The 21002-nt window shown below is 36.5% G+C and overlaps 1 protein-coding gene across 1 annotated transcript in view; it reads right to left on the reverse strand.

Annotated features, from left to right (window-relative positions):
- The window catches only part of RASA1 (RAS p21 protein activator 1), a 64918-nt gene that overhangs the window by 18508 nt on the left and 25408 nt on the right, over positions 1-21002 (reverse strand). The window contains exons 5-13 of the mRNA XM_075739273.1: positions 20661-20778; positions 19627-19658; positions 17948-18000; positions 17096-17246; positions 11445-11523; positions 8357-8477; positions 6010-6166; positions 3555-3642; positions 825-902 (exon numbers count right to left, since the gene is read on the reverse strand). Of these exons, the coding sequence (XP_075595388.1) occupies positions 825-902; positions 3555-3642; positions 6010-6166; positions 8357-8477; positions 11445-11523; positions 17096-17246; positions 17948-18000; positions 19627-19658; positions 20661-20778 (877 nt within the window). The remainder of the gene's footprint in view (positions 1-824; positions 903-3554; positions 3643-6009; positions 6167-8356; positions 8478-11444; positions 11524-17095; positions 17247-17947; positions 18001-19626; positions 19659-20660; positions 20779-21002) is intronic.

Raw genomic sequence — 21002 nt, forward strand, 5'->3', positions numbered from 1 at the left:
ATTCTATTCCTTTATGTAGATTAACATTTTCTTCACTTTTTGAAGTAAACAATTATTTCAGATTGTCACTCTTTCTGTTTAGTTTTTGCATCTTGAAGTCCCCAATTTCACCTGCCACTTTAACTGTGAATTCACCTAATTTAGCTCATTTACTCAGAAGTATCCAAACATCTTTAATGTTAATTACAGAATAGTTGTGCATCCTGAAAAACATCCCATTTCTTTCTCCGCTGTTAAAACAACCACATGCAATGTTCCTAATGTTCAAAAATATGAGGGATTCTTCAAGTATTTTCCTGTTATTCTCCAATCATCACAGATGTAGCCATTTATGACTACTCGTCCTCTACCTCTGAGGAAATTCTGGCAAGCACAGCACTTTCAAGAGGCCAAGAGAAATTAAGCCACAAGCATGGTTCAGCATGTATTTGTTACTGAAAATGAATAACAGCAGCTAAAGAAAACAAAATACACATAAGTCTGTCAAATTTTTAAAAAGTTTCCCATATGTGGTAAATTTTAAAAGTTGATACAAACACTGACTTCCTTACACTTTTAATCAAATGTCGTCAGAAATTAATACCTTGCAAAGCACGTGCAGATTGCCTAAAGCTATTTTGTTATAATATCTATGTACATAAAACCCAAAGTATAAGTCATTCTGGTTAGCTTCATAAGGGTACTGCGTAACTCCAAAAAGGGAAGTAAGTACATGCAGGATTTACTACTGTTGAGAGGAAAATTCTCCAATTTATCCTTGTTTTGCAACAAGGAGATAAAACACTCCCACACATGCACCACCAATTCCACAGTATCAGCTTCACCTGACGCAGACGTTTATTTGATGTTCCTGGACTGGTTTTTCTTAAACTGCAAAACATCTGCAGAGCTTTCATCCAGTCCTAAGAGAGAAGGATGCAGAATAGTGTAATAAAACAAAGTCAGATATAGCTTCTTATAGTGCAACAGATGTATCTAAAAAGAGTATCTGAAGTTTTCCCTTAAGCTTGGCAAAACCTGTTTTCTGTAATTCCAAAGTATGCAAGTTTGAATATTAAAGCAAAATCTTTACTGAGCAAAACCTAATAAAGCATTTACAAATCTGAACCATTTTCTCTTTTAGAAATATCAAGCATTACTAATGGATATACAGTGTGATGTTTACCAATTTTCCAGTCTAGTAATATTACGTGAAATTACAAATGGTATAAAAAATGATGCAAAACTTGTTTGCTTCTGAGAAAATTACAGTTGACAAGCCAAACTGTTCTGGTGATTCTCTCCAGTACTTCTGTATGGCAATCATAATACTGTATATACTTCAAACAAAAACTAAGACAGTATTAACAGAGAACCACAGAAGCATATATCCAACATTCCCCACTTTGCTCACAAATGCTTAAAGCAGAGTGGATGGATGGATTCCATTTTGATCAAGGAAATAAACAGGTTGTCTAACACCAAACTGACTCTAGAACCTTTGTGCATATTTTTTTTAATTAACTAAGTTGCTAAGAGGCATTGCCAGCTAGCCAGGCCACCTCTGAAAAAGTCACTGCAGCGTGAGAAAGTTGCTAACAGAGGAGCTACGCAAGGGGCTTTTGGAAGGTGGAAGATAAGTTACAGCCTCATTCTCTAGTTTTTATTCCCCAGCCACCAAATTTTGTATAGCTCTTGCAAAGCACAAAACGTAGGTTTTGACCAACAGCCTTCTTAAGCCTGTATCTCAAAGATCCGCCATCTATTCTGAAAGTGGAATTTAACGATGTCATTAAAAAACCCATAACACTGTTTCAATCTTAGCCTTCACACTATCTTCCACATCTTAAAAATACAGGAACATGCACTGCAGATATTCTCAGCTAGACCACTTTGCGAGTCAAGTTTCAGCTTTCGAAACCTTCCACAGAAGGAAAAGCTTTCAACTATGCATTACAAAGTTTCAGCAGCTTGTTTCCTTATTCTCAGGAGTGGCAATCGAAGAAACAAATGTCTCCTAAACACTCTAACAGAAATATTTCCTGGACGCATAGTACGGCTCTATCCTCACTCATGGGTGGAAAACCTTTCTCGTTTAATGCCAAAGCCTACAGCAGTGAGAATAAACAATGTGCCACAGTAAGCGCAGTGACACTAGCACATAAGGCTACATTTTACATTTGCTTTTGTACGAAACAAAGACAACATGCAGTCCATAGGATGGCACTGCTTTGATATTTACTGTAAGAAAGCCTTAATATACAAATAAAACTATTCTTCCATGAAAAGTTACAGACCAAAGAAAGCTGAACTTTCTCAAAAGAGAAATATCTATAAACTTTCCTGGGCCAAAGCCATATTATAAAAAAACCAACCCTGTATTCTGTATAAATGCAGTGAACAGCTTGTTCAGCAGATCAAGACCAAAATCAGATTATACCAAATGTTCAGGAAACAAGACAGGATATTCTGCCTTCTACACATTCTTAATTCTTTTAATTTCTAGAACATAAAAGACATTGGAGATGTGACAAAAATCCATGTACAGTAATAAGTGTGGAAATTAATGTATATATTCTCAATTACTATACAGCATGCTGCTTCTCCAAGACAGTACATTAAGAGTTGTGTGACAAATGCCATTGCATCATTCTGATGTCATCTCACCGACTTTCATAAATTTGTAGTAATTTAACAGGAAAATTTGTGCTTTCCTTTATATACAACACAAGAAGAATACTAAATTTATACAGCCTTCACGGTCTAGTGAATAGTAGTCTATTACAAGTACTGTAAACAGCTTCAATTCCACTCAAACAAAATCAAATGCAAAGCTTAACTTCTGATGCAAGAGTTGTATTTCAGACCTGTGGACTTTCAGAGCCATAAACTTCATAAGGACATTGCCTCATCTTAGATATCCCCTTCTGCTGGTGAGTGAATCTCAGAGAATTACGCTTCAATCCTTCAATTCTTACTCAGCAAACATAACTGCTACAGAGCTAGTAATGAAAGGATACCAACTAAAATTAGAAAACCTTACTTTCTGTGCACGATCCAGGCCCAAGACCATGAACAAGCACCAATTTATGGACAGGATAAGCAACTGCAAAAGGCAGGTGTTCAATATACTTTGGTCACTGGGCACACATATATGCGTTAGCATTTTAGTTCATATCAGCAATATGCCTTTGAAGGAAACCTCCCACTTAGTGTGCTTGGGTTTATAACATGCAAAAGTCTTGGAAAGTAAATTATTTTTCTGAAATGAACTACCTAAAAAAAAAAATGTTCTCCAGAAACACACGATGGAAAATAATGGAAGTTCAGTGCATGGGACCTGACTGGAACTTGTCCAAAGCAAAACCCCCAAGTGCAGGTTAACGTAGGTGCTGGATTCTCAGCTCTAACTGCTCCCCTTACACGTCCGCTGCTACTCCATTGTAACACCTGCTAACATAGACACAGCCACTAACTATTTGTGATACACTTCCTGTTTAAGAAGGGCAATATCATTAAACACCATATGGCAAAAAGTTACTTTAAAAATTGTATTTACCAACAAAAACTCTCACCTGTGCTTGTTCTGGAGTTTCGCCTGCAAAGTAAAAGATGTAATGCTCTTCACTAAAGTGCTGAACTACTATCTGAAAACAGTTTGGCCTTAAAAACAAACAAAACAAAACAAAGTTTTATTATTCTTTGTAATAGTAACAGACACTTTCACTCATCCATCTGTGCCAAAACAAAGTTTACACCGAACTAATATATTTCTGCAGTTTGTCTGTATGGAGCATAGAACATTGCATCAATTTTTGTTTGTATACACGTAGCATAATCTCACATGGCAAGAGGAAGAACTCCAACTAAAAAATTTCTCAGGTTCTTCAAAACTGCATTTCATTTTGAATGTATTATGTCATTTTAAGAAAACCACACTTCAGTACAGCTAGTTTGTTTTGAATATCAAGAAACTTTTAGAATGGCCTGTACATGCTGACTTACACTCAAGGCAAAAAAGAGCCATCTGGTAACGGAAAAGACTTGTCAACAAGGACTATTCCCAGAGACTTTAAAAGCAGGAGACGTTCACCATTAGTTCCCAACCAGTTAACTGCACATTAAGGATTTGTTCTTTCAGGAGTTCAGGAACAATATTAACACAAAGAATCCCCTATTTGAATGTGTCCCACAGCTCTCACAACCAATAAAATGTGTATTGGATCATATACTGATCATTGAATGTCTGTGACACAAACCTCCACAACCTTAAATGCAATTATAGTGTCTTTGCCTTTTTATGTACCTCCACTCATTTGCCAAAAAGTCAATCACAAGTACTTCCTGTTGTTAAATTACAAGCTATTTAAAGTGCACGCTTCACTCACGACCTTACACAGTGTGCTCAAGGAAATGTATCTTTCCCAAAACCAACGTTACATGAAGGACCCTACTTCATTTGCAAAGGAGTTTCAGTCTTCAGTTCCCCCATGCATTTTACTGCTGGGAGAAACGCTGACACGGTACTCTGTGGCCATCCGCAGAAGGGTGGGGGAGAGCAGGAAGTAGCAGAGTCTGGGGCTAATTAAATCATTGCCACCAAAGAACCATCAAAGCTAGACTTCACTGTACTTCTGAGAAAAGGGGAACATCAGTTTTTACCAGCTACTTAAAATGCAGGAGGAACCTTGTCTCTCCTTGAGCTATAGTCTCTCACCAACGGCTTCCTAAGCTGGTGCAACCATGCATCTCCTCCTACCCTCGTTTAGTACCACTCACTGTCCAACTATACTTTAACCCACAGCACAGTGTTTCTTAAAAACTGTTTAAGAGGCAGTCACTGTTAACTATTGTTTACAATATACACCAAAGCTTCCTGCATAATTGCCAACTTACATAAAAAACATTTCAGTATTTTTTTAATTACTGTTCCGGTACTCCTTATTTGTATCTATGCTCCTCGTTCCATTAGTTTAACCACTTTTTTTCAAAACTATTAAAAATATTTAAAAACCCCACAAACCAGATCAAACAAAAGCACCAGTTTTGCAGCTTAAGAAATGCCACTAATTTTAAGCATTTTTCTTGAAGTTTTTTCACAAAAATAACCAGAAGTTGACTATATATAATTTTTTAATAAATATTAAGGTCAATGGGATAACTAGAATTCCTGTCTAACACTTGTAGGACTAAGCATACCTATTTCTTCTACATGGTGTTATAACACAGGACGGCACAAGTTTTTTTTGCAACTACCAATGAACAAATATGTTAACTCTTTCTTGCTAATTACCAATGACAGCAAAGACTTTTGACTCTCAACTTCTTTGCTGATACTCATACCCCTTGCAGTTGGCATATTTTGAATCTCAAAATACTACAGTAAATAAGATTTGATGTGAAAATTAGCTCTGAATACATTAATTATGCAAAAACACATTTCTGAGGATGTTGACTTAGATGAACTAGTTTACTACTAAGTTGGTCTAATCTAACAAAAGTACTTGTTCTTAAATAGAAAAGCACTTACGGACTCCATCTAACCAAGTTAGCTTTCAAATACCTATCAAAAGAATGTAGATCTTTCGGAACTGACAAAATTCTTTATCTTGTCCAAAGGATTAAAACCCTTGGTTCATAATATCTAATGACTGTAATATGAAAGTTGGAACAATTAATGCACTCAATATTCAAAAATTACAATGCAAAAAAGCTCAAACCATCACATCTTATTTCTCAATAAAAATTTAATACTAAATTCTAAAATGTCTAGCTAGAAGTTGTTCATGTACAGTTGCTAGCAATCGAGTTGCCAAGTTACTAAACAGTTACTTGCTAAACAAGTTACTATTCACCAGCTACATCTGTCTACCTATGCTCTTGCAATCCACACCAACTACAGACTCTTGGTATGAACCAAGAGCCACAATGCAAGATGGGGCAACACATTGCCCGTGTCTCATGTACATGCCTCAAACTAGCAGTCAACTCTGCCGCTGCACATACGAGAATTAAAAGCCAGTGTCCTACCTGCCAAACAAACTGTCATGTACTCCATAGACGGAACACACGCTAAGGTCTATTAGTCCTTTGGGTTTTGTGGCTCGTTTTTCACTTTCAAAATAAATAAGCTGGGCATCATTTCCCTCTAATATAAAGTACAAGTTTTTCCATCTCTTTCCTTTACCTGTAGGAGAGTCAAGAAAAAAGTTACGATACTGTTTAAAAGAAAGTATAAATTTTGTAAATAAAAAAACCAAGAGGGCAGTTAAGTTTTTGTCAAATTGCAAACAGAAGAACAATGTACAGGTAATCAGAGTTAAGTTATATTATCAGTATACATACTCAATTTGATGCAACATGTGGCTACAACTAGACCCTCTTCACAGATGCAGGTAGCATTGCACAACGTTCTCTAAACATTTTCACTGATTTTAACAGCATTAAGCAAGTGCATATAAGCTGCTTGGACAGTGGATTCCTGTCAGTGTTAAGACTCCGTATCTAAACAGTTTGCAAATAATGATGGGTGGATCCCATTTATTACAATTTTAATGAAGAAACAGACTCTTGACACGAGAAAGTTACTCCTAACCTCTGACTAATGTTAACAGATTGTATTACAGTATATTAAAACAGTATGGCTGGAGAACAGAAATGGGAATATGTTTTATGCAAACTTAAATCTGAAACATGGCCCAAACATAACCATATCTAAGCATGTGGCTGGTTCCACTTGTTTCAGAGAAATTTTTCTCTGAACTACAACGGATTAGGAACTTTCTGCAACTAATTAATACAAAGTCCCAGTACCATTCGGAAAAAACTTTCAGCCTTAATTTTATACTTTGATCATCATAAAACAACCATGGACCTCAGTAAATGAGTATTAGCATTATTTTGAAAAGACAAGTCTAGCATCCAGTTATTACACTCTGCCTCCTAGATGAAAGTGATCTTACTGAGTTTGTTCCATATGCAGCTATGTGCATCTCTCTACACCTACTCTGTATTCCGGTTTGCACATTTAAAGTATCTCATCTTTCTTTTAGCTAAAGGTTTTCAATTAGTTCTTACTTGATTCCTCACTCTGTGACACCTTCTCTCAAAATCAGCCTTCTCAACAGAAGAGATGCTTTTCTTGTTCAGTTCAAAGGGTCTACAGTTTGGGGTGGTTTGTGTTTTTTAATGTCTCCTTTATATTTAGCTGTATTTAAAATCATACCCTCTTTCTCACTGTTGTTTGCTGTTCAGATTACAATCTGTAGCTTATCCTTCCGGTTATGGTCTCTGTCATTTCAGAAATTTTATTATTGATAGTTTATCTGTTTCCATTAATGCTGATTTTTTAAAAAGTAGAAATGTAACACTTAGTAAGGGACTAGCTTCCTCAGAACTTCAAATACTTGCTCAATGGCAATTCTTCAGGGTTATATCGAGATGAGTCAAGCAGTCAGCTTCTAATGTATTAATTGTATGTTATGTTGACTCTTGTCAGTGTTGGAGCCCTAAAAAAAGTTGCTATGTATCTTGTACAGCAGAATATACATTTTAAACTTAAGATTTAAAACATATGACCTAACTTGGAATAGCAAAATAAAACCAGCTGTGCTCTCCAATGAATGTACAGATTTATACTGTTCTATCTCTAACCTACTCCATCAGCTAGAATTTAATGAATTCTGTATTAAATAAAAACACTTTTTATGAAAATATACTTTAATGAGCTTGAATGCTACCTTTGACAAGGATGCCTATTTTTTGTGCTGCGCTCTGATTTTTTTCAGAACTGCTATTCAACGTTTTCACACTGCATGTAATTTTATCTATCATGTTGTTCTAATAATGTACTACTAAAGGAAAGAAGTCTTTCAAACTCTTCATACACTTTGTAGAACCTTTTCCCCACTTCAATTCTAATACCACTACTAAATTCACTAAGTATGCATGTTCGGCTTGGAGAAGAGAAGGCTGAGGGGTGACCTCATCAGTGAGGTGTGACTTCATGGTAGTCTACACCTTCCTCAAGGAGGGCAGTAGAACGGGAGGTGCTGATCTCTCTCTGGTGACGCGCGACAGGATACAAGGGAAGGGAATGAAGCTGCGTCAGGGGAAGTTCAGGCTGGACATCAGGAGAAGGTTCTTCACTGAGAGAGCAGTCGGTCCCAGGGAAGTGGTCATGGCACCAAGCCTGTCAGAGTTCAAGGGGTGTCTGGATGATGCTCTCAGTCATATGGTTTAGTTTTACATAGTCCTGTGAGGAGCAGGGAGTTGGACTGAGTCTTACAGGTCCCTTCCAACACGAGATATTCTAGGGTTCTATAATCCATACCTGCATTTTCTTGTTCAGAAAAATAATTTATGGAAGCAAACTCACTTTTTTTCAGAAGATAACCTTTTTTGACAATATTTTTATAAAAAGCATCCTTTGTTTTCCGACGAATTGTATTGTAGATTTCCTTTCCATCCACTGTATCATTAAGCACTTGTTCTTGGTGCTGGTAAACATGTAAGAAAAACATATTTTAAGCTCAGAAACTGCCATTAAAAAATTGCATACTATGAAACCACAACCAAGATCATCTTACTGAATGTTACCTACTCACTACTACTGTTCTTTCATGCATTTTAATAAAGCAATACCATTTTTCATACAATACCTTTGCTATAAATGTAATATAACTATTTCCATATTTCCAGAATTATGATGGAAGAAGAAAGTTTTCAATACAGACCAACTTCTACAAAGTAACATTGTGTCTTTTTCATATTAAATAGAAAGCAGCATTTCAGTGATTTGTGTTAAATTTATGCAAGTCTTTCAAGATTTATCTAGCTTCTAATTGTCTTCTACCAAAGTTTCAGGACTGAGTAATCATGGATAAACTCTGAAGCAATAAGAATGGTGCAGATTACAATTAAAACCGACTCAAAGTTGCACAGTCTCATTAATTTCATTAGAACTCACATGTCCTAACTGAATAGAACAAGACAAGAGAAGAAAGTAGAAACTAGAAACAGAAAAAAGGATAAATTCACACAGAAAATTGTAGGATCTGGAAACGCAAGTAACAAATGAGAATAGCCAAAAGCCAAGCCAAGTTTGACCTTACCAAGTAAGCTGATCAGCAAAAGTTCTTTAGCCATAAGAAAACATGAAAAGCAAGACTGTCAAGCAGTAAGAACAACATTGAGATAAAAAGCGATACGTGAACTGGCTCATATTAAATATTCTACTTTTCTTCCTGCCCATATATCTACAAGAATTATGATTTTGAACATCATGACAAAAGCAAGATGAAAAATACTTTGGTAATACTAACAGGAATTACAGGATGTACAATGGAAGCAACATCCAGGTGTTTATGAGCTGAAGGTAATCTCCATAATATAACTACACAATGAACAGTGCAGAAAACAACAGATCTAGTGACAAATATTTTCAAGTAAATTTGATATTGTACACAGGCACTCAATCAGATTGACCCTAGAAGTGTGCAAGACTTTTGAGTATCTTTTTTTCCACCCTCAAAAACATAGAGCATGGTAGTATGTGAAAGGGATGTATCACAAAGCCAAATAAATTGCACCACTGACCACTGAATTTTTAAACAAAGCAAGTCACAAATACATCTGAACAGGATAAAAGAATCTGAAGTAGTCTCACATAGAAAATTAGTCAATGCACAGATTATTAATACAGGAACTGCAAGTGCATATGCAAAAAGCTAAAATGAAGACAATTACTGCCATGATTCAAGAACAATGGTGGAGCATGAGGAAAGTTACTAGTGAAGCCTTTCAATGAGCAGTCTCAGGATTCACATTTGCTTTTTGTCCCAAGCACATTACTGAGCAAGAGTTAACAGCAGCAAACAACTGGGAAGCACTGATGACACAAGACAATTAGCAGTATAGGAAAGATCTGAATAACAAGGTGTAAGTCTACTAGTACAACATAAAAGTTACACCTGTTGATACTTACCACCAGAAAACAGAAAATGAGAAACGTGAACAGCTGAGTCATTCACAGGAGGACTGAGCTATGACATAACATGGCTATGACAATATACTGGGTCTTACAGGGATAGAGTTAACTTCTGTCACAGCAGCCCCTACAGAACTGTGTTTTGGTTCTGTGACTAAAACAGTGTTGGTATGGCACCAGTGTTCTGGCTCTTGCTGATCAGTGGTTGCACAGCCCAGGACTTTCTCCATCTCCAGTGGGACTCTTGGGTGGGCAAGATGCTGGGAGCAGACACAGCCGGGACAGCTGATGCTAACTACCAAAGGGATATTCCATCAATATAACATCATGATCAGCAATAAAAGTAAGGGTGTGTGAGAGTGTGTATGTGTCTCTCTGTCTGTCTTCCTCAGTGACCACTGCTCAGAGACCAGCTGAGCATCAGGCTCCTTGTGGGAGGTGGCGAGTTAGTGCCTTTGCATCACTCCCACCACCCCTTCCTTTCCTTATTAACCTGTATTTATCTCAACCCAGGAGTTTTTTTGCTTTTGTCCCCATCCCGCAGGAGAGGGGAGTGAGCAAAGGTGGGTCCTTAGCTGCTCTCCAGGGTCAACCCACCACAGAAAATGACAACTATATTCTGTTAAGTATTTCTGTTAAGTATTTTCCAGAGAGAAAGGGAATTACGTATGACATCGTACTGTAAACTGTTCTGGTCCACCTCATTCAAGAAGGGCAAGCTTGCACCACAATTGGTGGCAGCAGGGCAACCACAAAAACATTAAAAGGGGACAGGATCAGGTTTGCTATGCTTAGCTTAGTGAGCTGACTAAGGGAGAATACAAGAAATGTTCTTGTATTAATGGGACAGATCTCACAAAGGGGTATGAATTGACCATAACTCAATTTAGGGAGGAAATTAGAGGCAAATTTCTAACCACTGAAACAAGAAAGTTTGGGAACAGAGAGGGAATAAAATATACATCTATACTTTATAACAAGCTATAAGGTTATGAAAAGTTAAATGATGTGGTGTGCTTATTACTGGTGGTCTCTTAGGATGAACTTCTGCTATGGGGGAAAAGCGCTCCAGAACAAGTCCTGCAATCACCCCTGAAGCTCTTCTGTGCATACAGGTTTTCTCTGGCAGAAGAAAAACCCCAGACACAAGACAGGAGGGTAGCCTGGTTCCACCCAACATGGGACTAAGGCACAACATGGTTGAGCCAGGGACTAGAGCTAGAGGCACATAGCAGAGGATGAGCACCTCAGAGGACAGAGAGAGCTTACCATATTTTCTGTTGACTACAAGCCAACTTTTGGTAAGTGAACGCATTTGAGGATAAAACAAAAGAAACACATAAGTTGAAAAAAATAAAATTGGAGATGATGCTGTTTAACTACCATTGGTGTATCTGCTGTAATTCAGTTCATAAATTGATTTGATGATGACTAGGTCTGTGTCTTCAACAACAAACACTCAGAGGTGATGTCTTACCTGCATTGGAACAGGATCTTTAAGGTAATATCCTTCAACAATCTGTTCTTTTCTATAGTGCTCAATGATGTCAGCAATACTGTTCCAATAAGAAATACAGGATGTACACGTTAAAACAGGTTAGCTTTTCCTGTTTGAGAATTTGCTTTTTCATACAACCACAGAAAACTTTCTCACAAAGTTTTAATAAAATCAAGCATTAAACATCATAATCTCATTTGTAGCAATGAGAATTTACTACCATACCGAAGTCAAGAAAGTTCACAAAACTGTATTCAGAATGTATTAAGTCTAAACTCTGCAAAATATTTTAATTCCTTACTTAAAATGCCAGATGAGGACACTGCTTTTTTCAGACTCAAGTAGCACATGTGCATTACCAGCTCCCCAATCAGGCTAAAAATTGCTGTTTCATTGGTAATAATTTTCAAAGTTTAAAAGAACTAGGGAAGGGGAATGGGAGATACCCCAAGTGCAGAGAAATTTCTTTCTAGGAAGACAGGAACAGAAAATATTTAAAGCAGAGTTTACACAGATCATACTCAGAAATCACTGAGCAATCCTGTGCAATTAAATACTCCATCAGTAGCATTCCTCTACAGGGAAGCATTCATTCTACTTGCCAGATTGAGACTGCAATTGCATTTGGAAGGCTCATGAGAGACGTAGTGACAGATACAACCTGAAAACTCAAGGCATTTGAGTCGCTCTAACTTATTTTTGCACTTACTGAAATTTACACTGTAATAAAGAACAGCAACATGAACATCAATAAAAATTAATCATTCATATGCAAAATACCAACCTAAAAAAAGAGCTAAATAATTAAGTAGAAAACAAAAATATATTGAGCATGTCTTCTCACTTCATGTGTACTTAGCTATGTGTGCAAAGATAATCAACAAGGCATGCAGCAATTAAATCTTTGAGCTGTTACAACTGGATACAGTTGTGTTCAACACAGGAACAATATCTGATACTGTAAAAATACTATCAAAAAACATTTACATAAAGCTATAGCAAGGTATCTTTGTTCACTTTTCTCTCATTCCAAAGCTATGAACTAGTGCATGATTCATAAAATGATTACTCTTCCCATAAATATTTTTGTTTGCCAGGGATGACATGAATTTCTCTTTCAGTGTTACTGAAATCAAATAATTTATTTCCATTTTTACTGAGATGCAGTCTGCATATGCCATCTTCCGCATAAAAATTTAAATTTTGCAACACTACAGAAAATAATGACTCAGTCATTATATTTTGCATGTTGAATAGCTACTGCCAACATCTTGTACTAAGTAAAACAGCCTTCTGTAATTTTTCTCCCTCATCAAAACAAGAATACCTTGACTGCCAATGCCTCCTCTCCTTGCTTGGTTAAAAATACCAGCACGAGTTCCTCAATATAAGAAGGAGGGTACCTAATTTTTTCCGATTTCGTAAAATGAGCTGAAGAATAAACTCAGTTGCACCTGAAAACTCCTTTTTGCAGTCAGAGCACCATGCAGACTAGGACTTTATGCCTTGACAGAGCGACCAAAGGCTTGGCTCTGCAGCCCTCTCCCGCAAGCAAACTCGATTCTGATGGCCACTGGTATTATTGCCTTACTGCTATGACAGCTCAAATGTCTCAACAAACTGAACACTGCAAAGATGCCAGGTATCTCCAGACAAGCACACTACAGAATGTGAATCTGCAAGTGATCAGACTTATCTAATATGTAAAACACCAAGCATGAAATCAGACTGACCACAAAACTTATCTAGGGGACAGGAAAATGAATCATAGCCTTCTTCAATGTCTGACAGCAACAAAAATCCTACTTACACAAAATGTATCAAGAAAGGTACAAATAAGCACGGATTTTAAAAAAGATGCTAAGCTTGGTTTGATATACAGAAATAAAGATGGATCTCAATACAACATTACAGTTACTTTAGTAACTTTAAAATGCTCAGTATAGGGCTTGTTAGGTTCCCCAGGCCTTGGTTACTTGAATGATTTTAAAACTATCTTACCATCACGAGTAGTACCATTTTTTTAATATTTAAAGAGTGAATTGAGAGCTATCTGAACAGCTGACATTTCAAATAATGAAGAATCCAGAAAGCAGAACTAAGCAACAGAATTCTATACACTGTTTAATTATAAAGGCAACAAATTGTTAAATTGTTTAGCCCATCACAATACAGATTAATCTACCAGTTGAAACAAAATTATCTGCCAATAAATTTTCAAATTATTTTGAAATATATCAAATACTCCAAATGTCTCAAATTCAAGATAACTTGAAAGCTTGATCGCTCTATAAACTATTGGGCTAATGTTTCTTATCTTCTCCTTTGACATAGAATCACCAGAAACAAAGAATCATCCCGAATTTTACAGGTTTTATTGAATGCTACCTGTTACGTATATTGAATTTTGGAAAGAAGGCAGATAGGGAGAAGAAGAGGATGGAGAAATGGCCTGGTATGCTTTTGCTACCACATGTTCTAAAATCATAATTGAAACATTAATAAATGCTGTCTTACATAGAAACACTGTGAAACACATATGGAAGTTATTGACAGAACAGCTGAGCACAGAAGGCACTTCTGCAGACCACCTTGCCCAAGCCCTCAGCTCATAGCAGGGCCAACATGATGGCAGGTTGCTCTGGCCCCTGTTCAGCCACACCCTGAGCATCTCCAAGGATGGAGACTCCATACCTTTCTGGGTAACTTGTTGCAGTGTTTGACCACCCTCACAGTAAAAGCCATACACCACGAATTGTGCATCTTTGGACTGAGATCTCACAACACAGTTACTAAAATCACAACTGTGCAAGTTCCACCTGGGACAGAGTTAATTTTCTTCCTATCAGCCCATACAGCGTTGTGTGACGTATGACTGAAACACTGTGTTGACAGCACACCGGTGTCCTGGCTATTGCTGAGCCACACTTGCAGTGTCAAGGCTTTCCTTTTTCCCACTCTGCTCCCCTGCCACCCACATTGCAAGTATCTGGGAGCGGACACAGCAGGACAGCTGGCCTGCACTGGCCAAAGGGATATTCCCTGCCACATCATATCACACTCAGACATAAAAACCTCAAGAAAAGGAGAAAGAAGAGGAGGGGCATTAAAAGGTTGTGGAGGGGTGACCCCAGCCAGCAACTAAACACCCTCCAGTGCTTACACATTCCCTGCCCTCAGGATAGGGCAGAAAACAAAAAAAGCCAATGTGACAAAATTCATGGGTCAAGATAAAGACAGTTTAATAAGCGAAGAGGGGGAGGGAGCCAGTGATGCAAAAACAATCACTCACCACCTCTCATAAGCAGACTGATGCTCAAACAGTCTGAGCAACACTCACTTTGGAAGGTGCAACATCCCCTTCAGTTTCTATTACTCAATATATCTCTTTGGTCAGTTTAGGTCTCTGAAAAACGGAGAAAGCCTCAACACTGTGCAAGCGTTGCTCAACAAGAGCTGAAACACTGGTGTGTTATCAACACTGTGTTAGCCACAAATATGAATCACGGCACCATACCGGCTACTGTACAGAAAATTAACTTCACACCAGTCAGACTCAGTACAACCACCAAGAAACAGCGTTGCCAGTTTTCTCATGAAAATGTAGAAAGATGACTAATGGAGTAATTTGTTATCCATGGAATAAACAGAAAGATCCACAAAAAAGTTAAATGGTTTACCAAAGTCCATGGGAAAATACTTCCTCATTACATAGTCAACATGATTCCTGCAATACGTATGCAATACAAGTGCTATATATTGGGACCTTCAAGTGAACACCTAAAAGACTACAGGCTGGCTCTTCTGCAGAACTGATGCAAGAGAACAAAATAATGAAAGCAGATCTCTGTATGACAGACTGCAAACACAGCCTGTCGGTCATACTCATCAACAGAAACTTTAAGCATTTACATAAAGAGTGGTGGAAACACACACAAAAGGAACAGGTTGGTGGAAAAAATAAGCCTACGAGCACAGACTAGGAGATTCCTGAGAAGTACCCAGGACCTCTTCCCTATGATCACGGGCAGTAATGTCTTCTGGAACACAAGCAGACATACTGTTGCTTATATAGGTTATAGTGGTCCCAGTCCCATGTATAGATATTCAAAATGTCAGAGAAATAAAACAAACTTCCTCCATTTTGTGTTTCCTTACTATTCTTTAGCTTCTTTCTTTTGTACAGAAAATCTAGGTCTATAATTTATTGAGACTGTAACTGTAACCAATACTCTGTAGACAAAGAGTAGATTGCTTTCATTTTCTATTTTATTCCAATTACAATCACAAAAATTGTAAGAGAATATTAAAAATACTCTACTATCAAGGACAGTTTTGTAAAGATCTATTCTAATGCTAATACCAGATTTCAAAAGAGATACCTTAAAAGCATTTATTTGGAACAGCTTAATATAAAAAAAGCTAAAAGTTAATGGGAACTGTTGAACATAAGAATTTAAACAACAAGAAACACTTCTTAAATCTGAAATTTTCACCTTGAAGACAACACTGCATTTTTAGATAAGTCACAAAGACAGAACTCTCAGCACCAAGAAATGCTTATAAATAGTTTCATTATCTTGCATAAATTCATACTTTGTATATCTCTGTTCTGGATTCAATGCCATATTTGTTGTTTTTTCAGCCACTTCCGATTACTCCATACAACAAAGCCATATTAGTCTTCACATACTTAAAGATTTCTTTCTTACAGTGTCCCCATGAAATGAACTAATACAAGAATTAAAAACCCCACAAAGTTATTCCCTCTTTCCCACTCCTAATTTATTGCCCTCTCCAGTAGATCTCTAGAGGATTTTGGCAGTTACTATCTTCATGTTGTGGCCTTATTACCTCGCATTGCATACTTCATTAGATGCTTGAACTTCCATGAAGTTTAGCAACTTGCAGTACATACTGAGTTGGACTGAATTTACGCCTAGGAGCATAGTACAAATACTCCAAAGCATGCAAGAAAAATGAAGCCTTCAAATCTATTCAGGTTCTCTTTCAGGAGCAAGATCTCTGCAAACTAGGTACCGAAATATTAAAAAAAATTTCTAAAAGCATTTTGTCATAACTTCATGCCGCTTAACTTTACAATCTTGTTTTCTGTTCAACATCATGGAAAGAATCTTCTTCAGATAAATGTAATTTATATACATGCCTCAAGTGAATCCAGCACTCTATTCTAATCTAAAGTAGTAGCTTGCTTAATGTAGTAACTTTCTGAAGATACACTATTTAATGCTGCAAAACCATTTGAGACTGATAAGAGTTCCACTAATTTGCTAATTAGTTTGACATCACCTAGAGTGCGGGCTCCCAGCCTGTCGTCCTCCCAATAAGCCATGTAAGTAGAGAAAGAGCAATCCACAATTTATAGTGTGAAGAAACAGGTTTGCAGAAGAAGGACAATAATTTGAAAGAAACTACGGTGAGGCTTCTGCTAGCTTTAAGAATTTGCTCAGTTACAAGTAAATACTATGCAAGTTAGGGAACATCGTTAGTATACTATTAAGAAAACTACAGTCTCATAATCATAGCAGTAATAATTATCAGGAGCAAGTTATACAAATTCTTTACACAAATACAAAATACGCACAATTCATTTTACTGTTAAAACTTACCTATTATAGTATCTGCCTCCCATCATAAACTGATTGTTTGATGTTGGACATATTTTAAAACGCTGAATGTTTTCACTGGTCCGAAAATAAAGTGAATAATCACCAGGTGTATTATCTGAAGGCCTCACAAGAAAACTGCACACCTGACCAACTGAAAAGATATTGTAATAGTGTTACTTCTCTTAGTGTTATATATGAGCCCTTACTAAATCTATTTCCAACGTAAATTAGCAAGAATTGCGCACTTCAAGAAATACAAAGTCTATGAGGTAAGTTCAGTGATCTTGAACTAGATGAACTAGTACTGAGATGCCAAAATTCATGCAAAATAGTTTAGCTGTAGCTGGCAACCCAGCCACATCTTTGCCGCCTCTTTACAAGAGCATACAAAAAATAGTTTGACAACATTTTTTTAAAAATTAACAATTTCTGTTCTAATATTTAAAGTATGCTATTTAACAAATTCAGTCAGAAATCTTGATGTTTTCATTTAAAGAAATTTGTTCTATGAAAAGGCTAAAAAAGTTTGTAATATATTTTCTTTCAAGTAGATAAAAGCATATTCTCCACAGCATTTTGATGAAGATATCATTAAGTGAAATAATTTATTACAGATATATTAATTTAAAAAAAAAATAAAGAATTACTAAATTAATTGTACTTGAGAACATACCCAACTCACAGCCACAATAGTTTTCTTCCAATGTAGTATTTTACAGAGGTAACAACCACAGGGGCTGGTCAGACTAAGACACTAGTGTGTTCACACATAAAAGGAAGTTTTGCCATAGTTTAATAGGAATAGGATCACTTTGTGCCATCTCACTACCATTCAATCAGAAATACAAGTACCTGTCATCAGCAAATTGTAAGCCTCTTGTTTGGAGATCTTCCCGTGGAACCATCTTAACAAAGATGAAGAGAAAAATTAGAAAGCAAGACTACCAGCTCTCTTTTTTGGCTGTGGTGACATCCAAGGCTCTGGCACCTATGAATTGATCTTTATTTAAAAAGACCTAATACATATAGATGAGATAATCAATGATTATGCTACTTAATGATTCTGTTCTACCAATAGCACGAAAAAAAATAACATCAACAGGTATGTAAATAAATTGATTTCTATAAAAATGTCGGATCTAACTGTGTTTAGAGATGAAAATGAATTGTCTAAATGGTAGATAATTTGATAGGCATTATTTGTAGTCAGTCTCATACAGCAATTTAGTTCAATCATGAAATCCAAAGCTCAAACAAGGAGGTTAAATACTGTTCAGAAAAATTCAAACAATTTTGCCATCAGCTGTGGAAATAAAACCTGGCTTTGTTAGAATATTGAATACAAACTCCTTTGATCTCACACTTCATACCTTTTTAGAGTCCTGTGTCAGAGCAGTATCCTAAAAATGTTCAGCAGCCTCTGTCCAGTCTTGGCCTGATAATTATGACTATACAGAACAGCTTGACATGCTACAACTTAATAGCTTATTCTGTCCTTTAAAGCACAGCTAAATTATGGACTTTTTATGTATCAGAAAAGAGCTCTAGTTTTAATTTTTTTTCTATACTACCTTTAAAGGACAATTTCTGGCTACTGGAACATTCAAAGGAATCGCTGTCTCCCCAGGATTCCTTTGAGTGGCACAAATAACTGCAGGCAGAGAGTATCAAAGCTCCAGGCATCTGCTACAAACTACTTTGCAAACAAGTAAGTAAAAAATCCTACAGTTGAAGGCATCCCTACTGCCAAATTGACTAGCAGAACACTAGCAAACAGTACACAAACAACAAACACACCAGTGATTTTCTTTCTGCTATTATGATAACAAAAAATGCCTCCTTCAGCCATCAGCCTCTTGGAGACCACAAACTGGGCAACAGAGAAAAAAGCAGCAGGGGCATATACAGCAAGCAAATGGAGGACAAATGACATAATCAAGCCACTAGAAGTTTTTCTGAACTTTCTTTTGCCACTCACCTTTACTACTGAACATAATCTGTCAACAGCTTGACATATCAATACATTGTTGATTCTAAATTGTATTCAATCTTTAAAACAAATCAAGTATTTAAGCAAATGGAACAAATCTTATAGTGCTTTGTCTTTTTCTTTAAAGCTTAAGTGTTATTACATGAAGGTAACAGAGACAAGCTGTAACTATCACACTACCATTTTCCTAATGGTACTTTGCTCTCTCTCCAGCATTTAGAGTTGTGCAGATCTGAAAAAAGTTTACCTCTAAGGCAAACACTATGTTCAAGAAATACACCATTGTGCGTATTTTGGCTGCAAGTGATCACACAGGGACTCATCTAAGATGTTAAAACTGCAAAACCCATTAGCAATAGGCATACCTATTACATCACTTTTTCATGTTAATTATTCATGCATCTTTAGCAACTAGTATTGAAAAAAGCCTTGAGATGAATACATACATCTCTTTGGTTCACCTTCCCAAAGCTGGGAAATCTCATAGTTGAAGTTTACAAACAGTTATGACTGCTTTTAATAACAAAACAAAAATCCTTACATTTTGCCTTCATGTGGATCTTCTTCTCTTCCCTAATGAGAAAATTAACATATTAAGTGCATGACAACAGTACAGCTCAGTTTAAAAAAAATAAACCTTCATAGGTTAAGACCTTTTGTACAAAAAAGCCCCATTAAGAAGTCTGAGACATTTTTGAACTAAAGGGCTTGTTGCAGTTCTATGTAAAGAAGTTTTCTTCTTCATTCACTAAGTGGAAATTCAGCCAAAATATGTTATTTCAGAGGACTGCTTCTGTCATGTTTCAAGTCCTTCTGTAGAGGTGGAAGTTTTTTAAAAATCTCAGCTTTCCTAAGGTTAACCTAATCACTGATATATCATCCTATAGTTCAATAGTCTGGTACTGTAACTTCAATTTAGCTATTCACATCCTGACAGATCCGTGAGAAGCACCTGCAGGTAACACTGCTATTAGCAAAACACATGTACTGTGCAGAAAAATATTATAAAAAATATTTGATAATATTTGACTTCAAGATAATGTTGAGCTTGTTAAAAAAAAAATTCCCCCCCCCCCCCCCCTTCTGAAGTATATTAAACCATCTGTTTACCTACAGTAACTGAATTATCTGCAGGTCACCTGGTTAGCTTCCTGCACCCACACAAGCCCTTCTAGGTATAATTAACTCATCAATACATTTTTAACCCACACTTCATCCTTAAAAAAAGAGAAAGACCTACCACGATGCAAAATTACATTCTGTACAGTTGTGAACATTTCATGCCAAATATACAATGGTAGCAGATTCTTCACCAGGACAGTCAAGTCTAGGAAACTGCCTAGTAAATTTACAGCACCATTCATTTGTACTTCTCTTTGGATAACACATAAATAAGCACTTTATTGATACTGAATTAGGCTTAAGGTTTGATATACTATTTTAAAACACGTAGATCCAATAACTATGTTTGGAAAAGTACAGAACTAGAAAACAGGCTAGCTTTCGTTTATTTCAATATTATTTTACCAAAAAAAAATCACTAATTTAAGAAATTTTAATATAAAAATTACTTACCACTTCTTCTACCAGGTCTTCTACAATAAGACCTTGCTCATCTGTCCGTAGGTTTGTAACCCACATCCAGCCATCTTCCAATTCGTTATGGACAATAAACATGTCTCCTTTAAGGAAACTAAAGAGGGTTACAGCAAGATTTAAATCAGAGATACAATCATAATGTTAAGTTTAATGAACACAATGAATTTGAGTATAATTTCTGCAAAGTATTTGAGGAAACCTGAAAAATGCATGAATTGATACTCCAAGCACCTTACATGTCTTTTCCCTCACAGTTAAGTGGCTACTGCACATGAATACTTTGTTTCATATTTAGTATCTAATACATAGTTCACTTCT

This window comes from Balearica regulorum, chromosome Z, assembly GCF_011004875.1.
Source record: "Balearica regulorum gibbericeps isolate bBalReg1 chromosome Z, bBalReg1.pri, whole genome shotgun sequence".
Classification (NCBI taxonomy): domain Eukaryota; kingdom Metazoa; phylum Chordata; class Aves; order Gruiformes; family Gruidae; genus Balearica; species Balearica regulorum.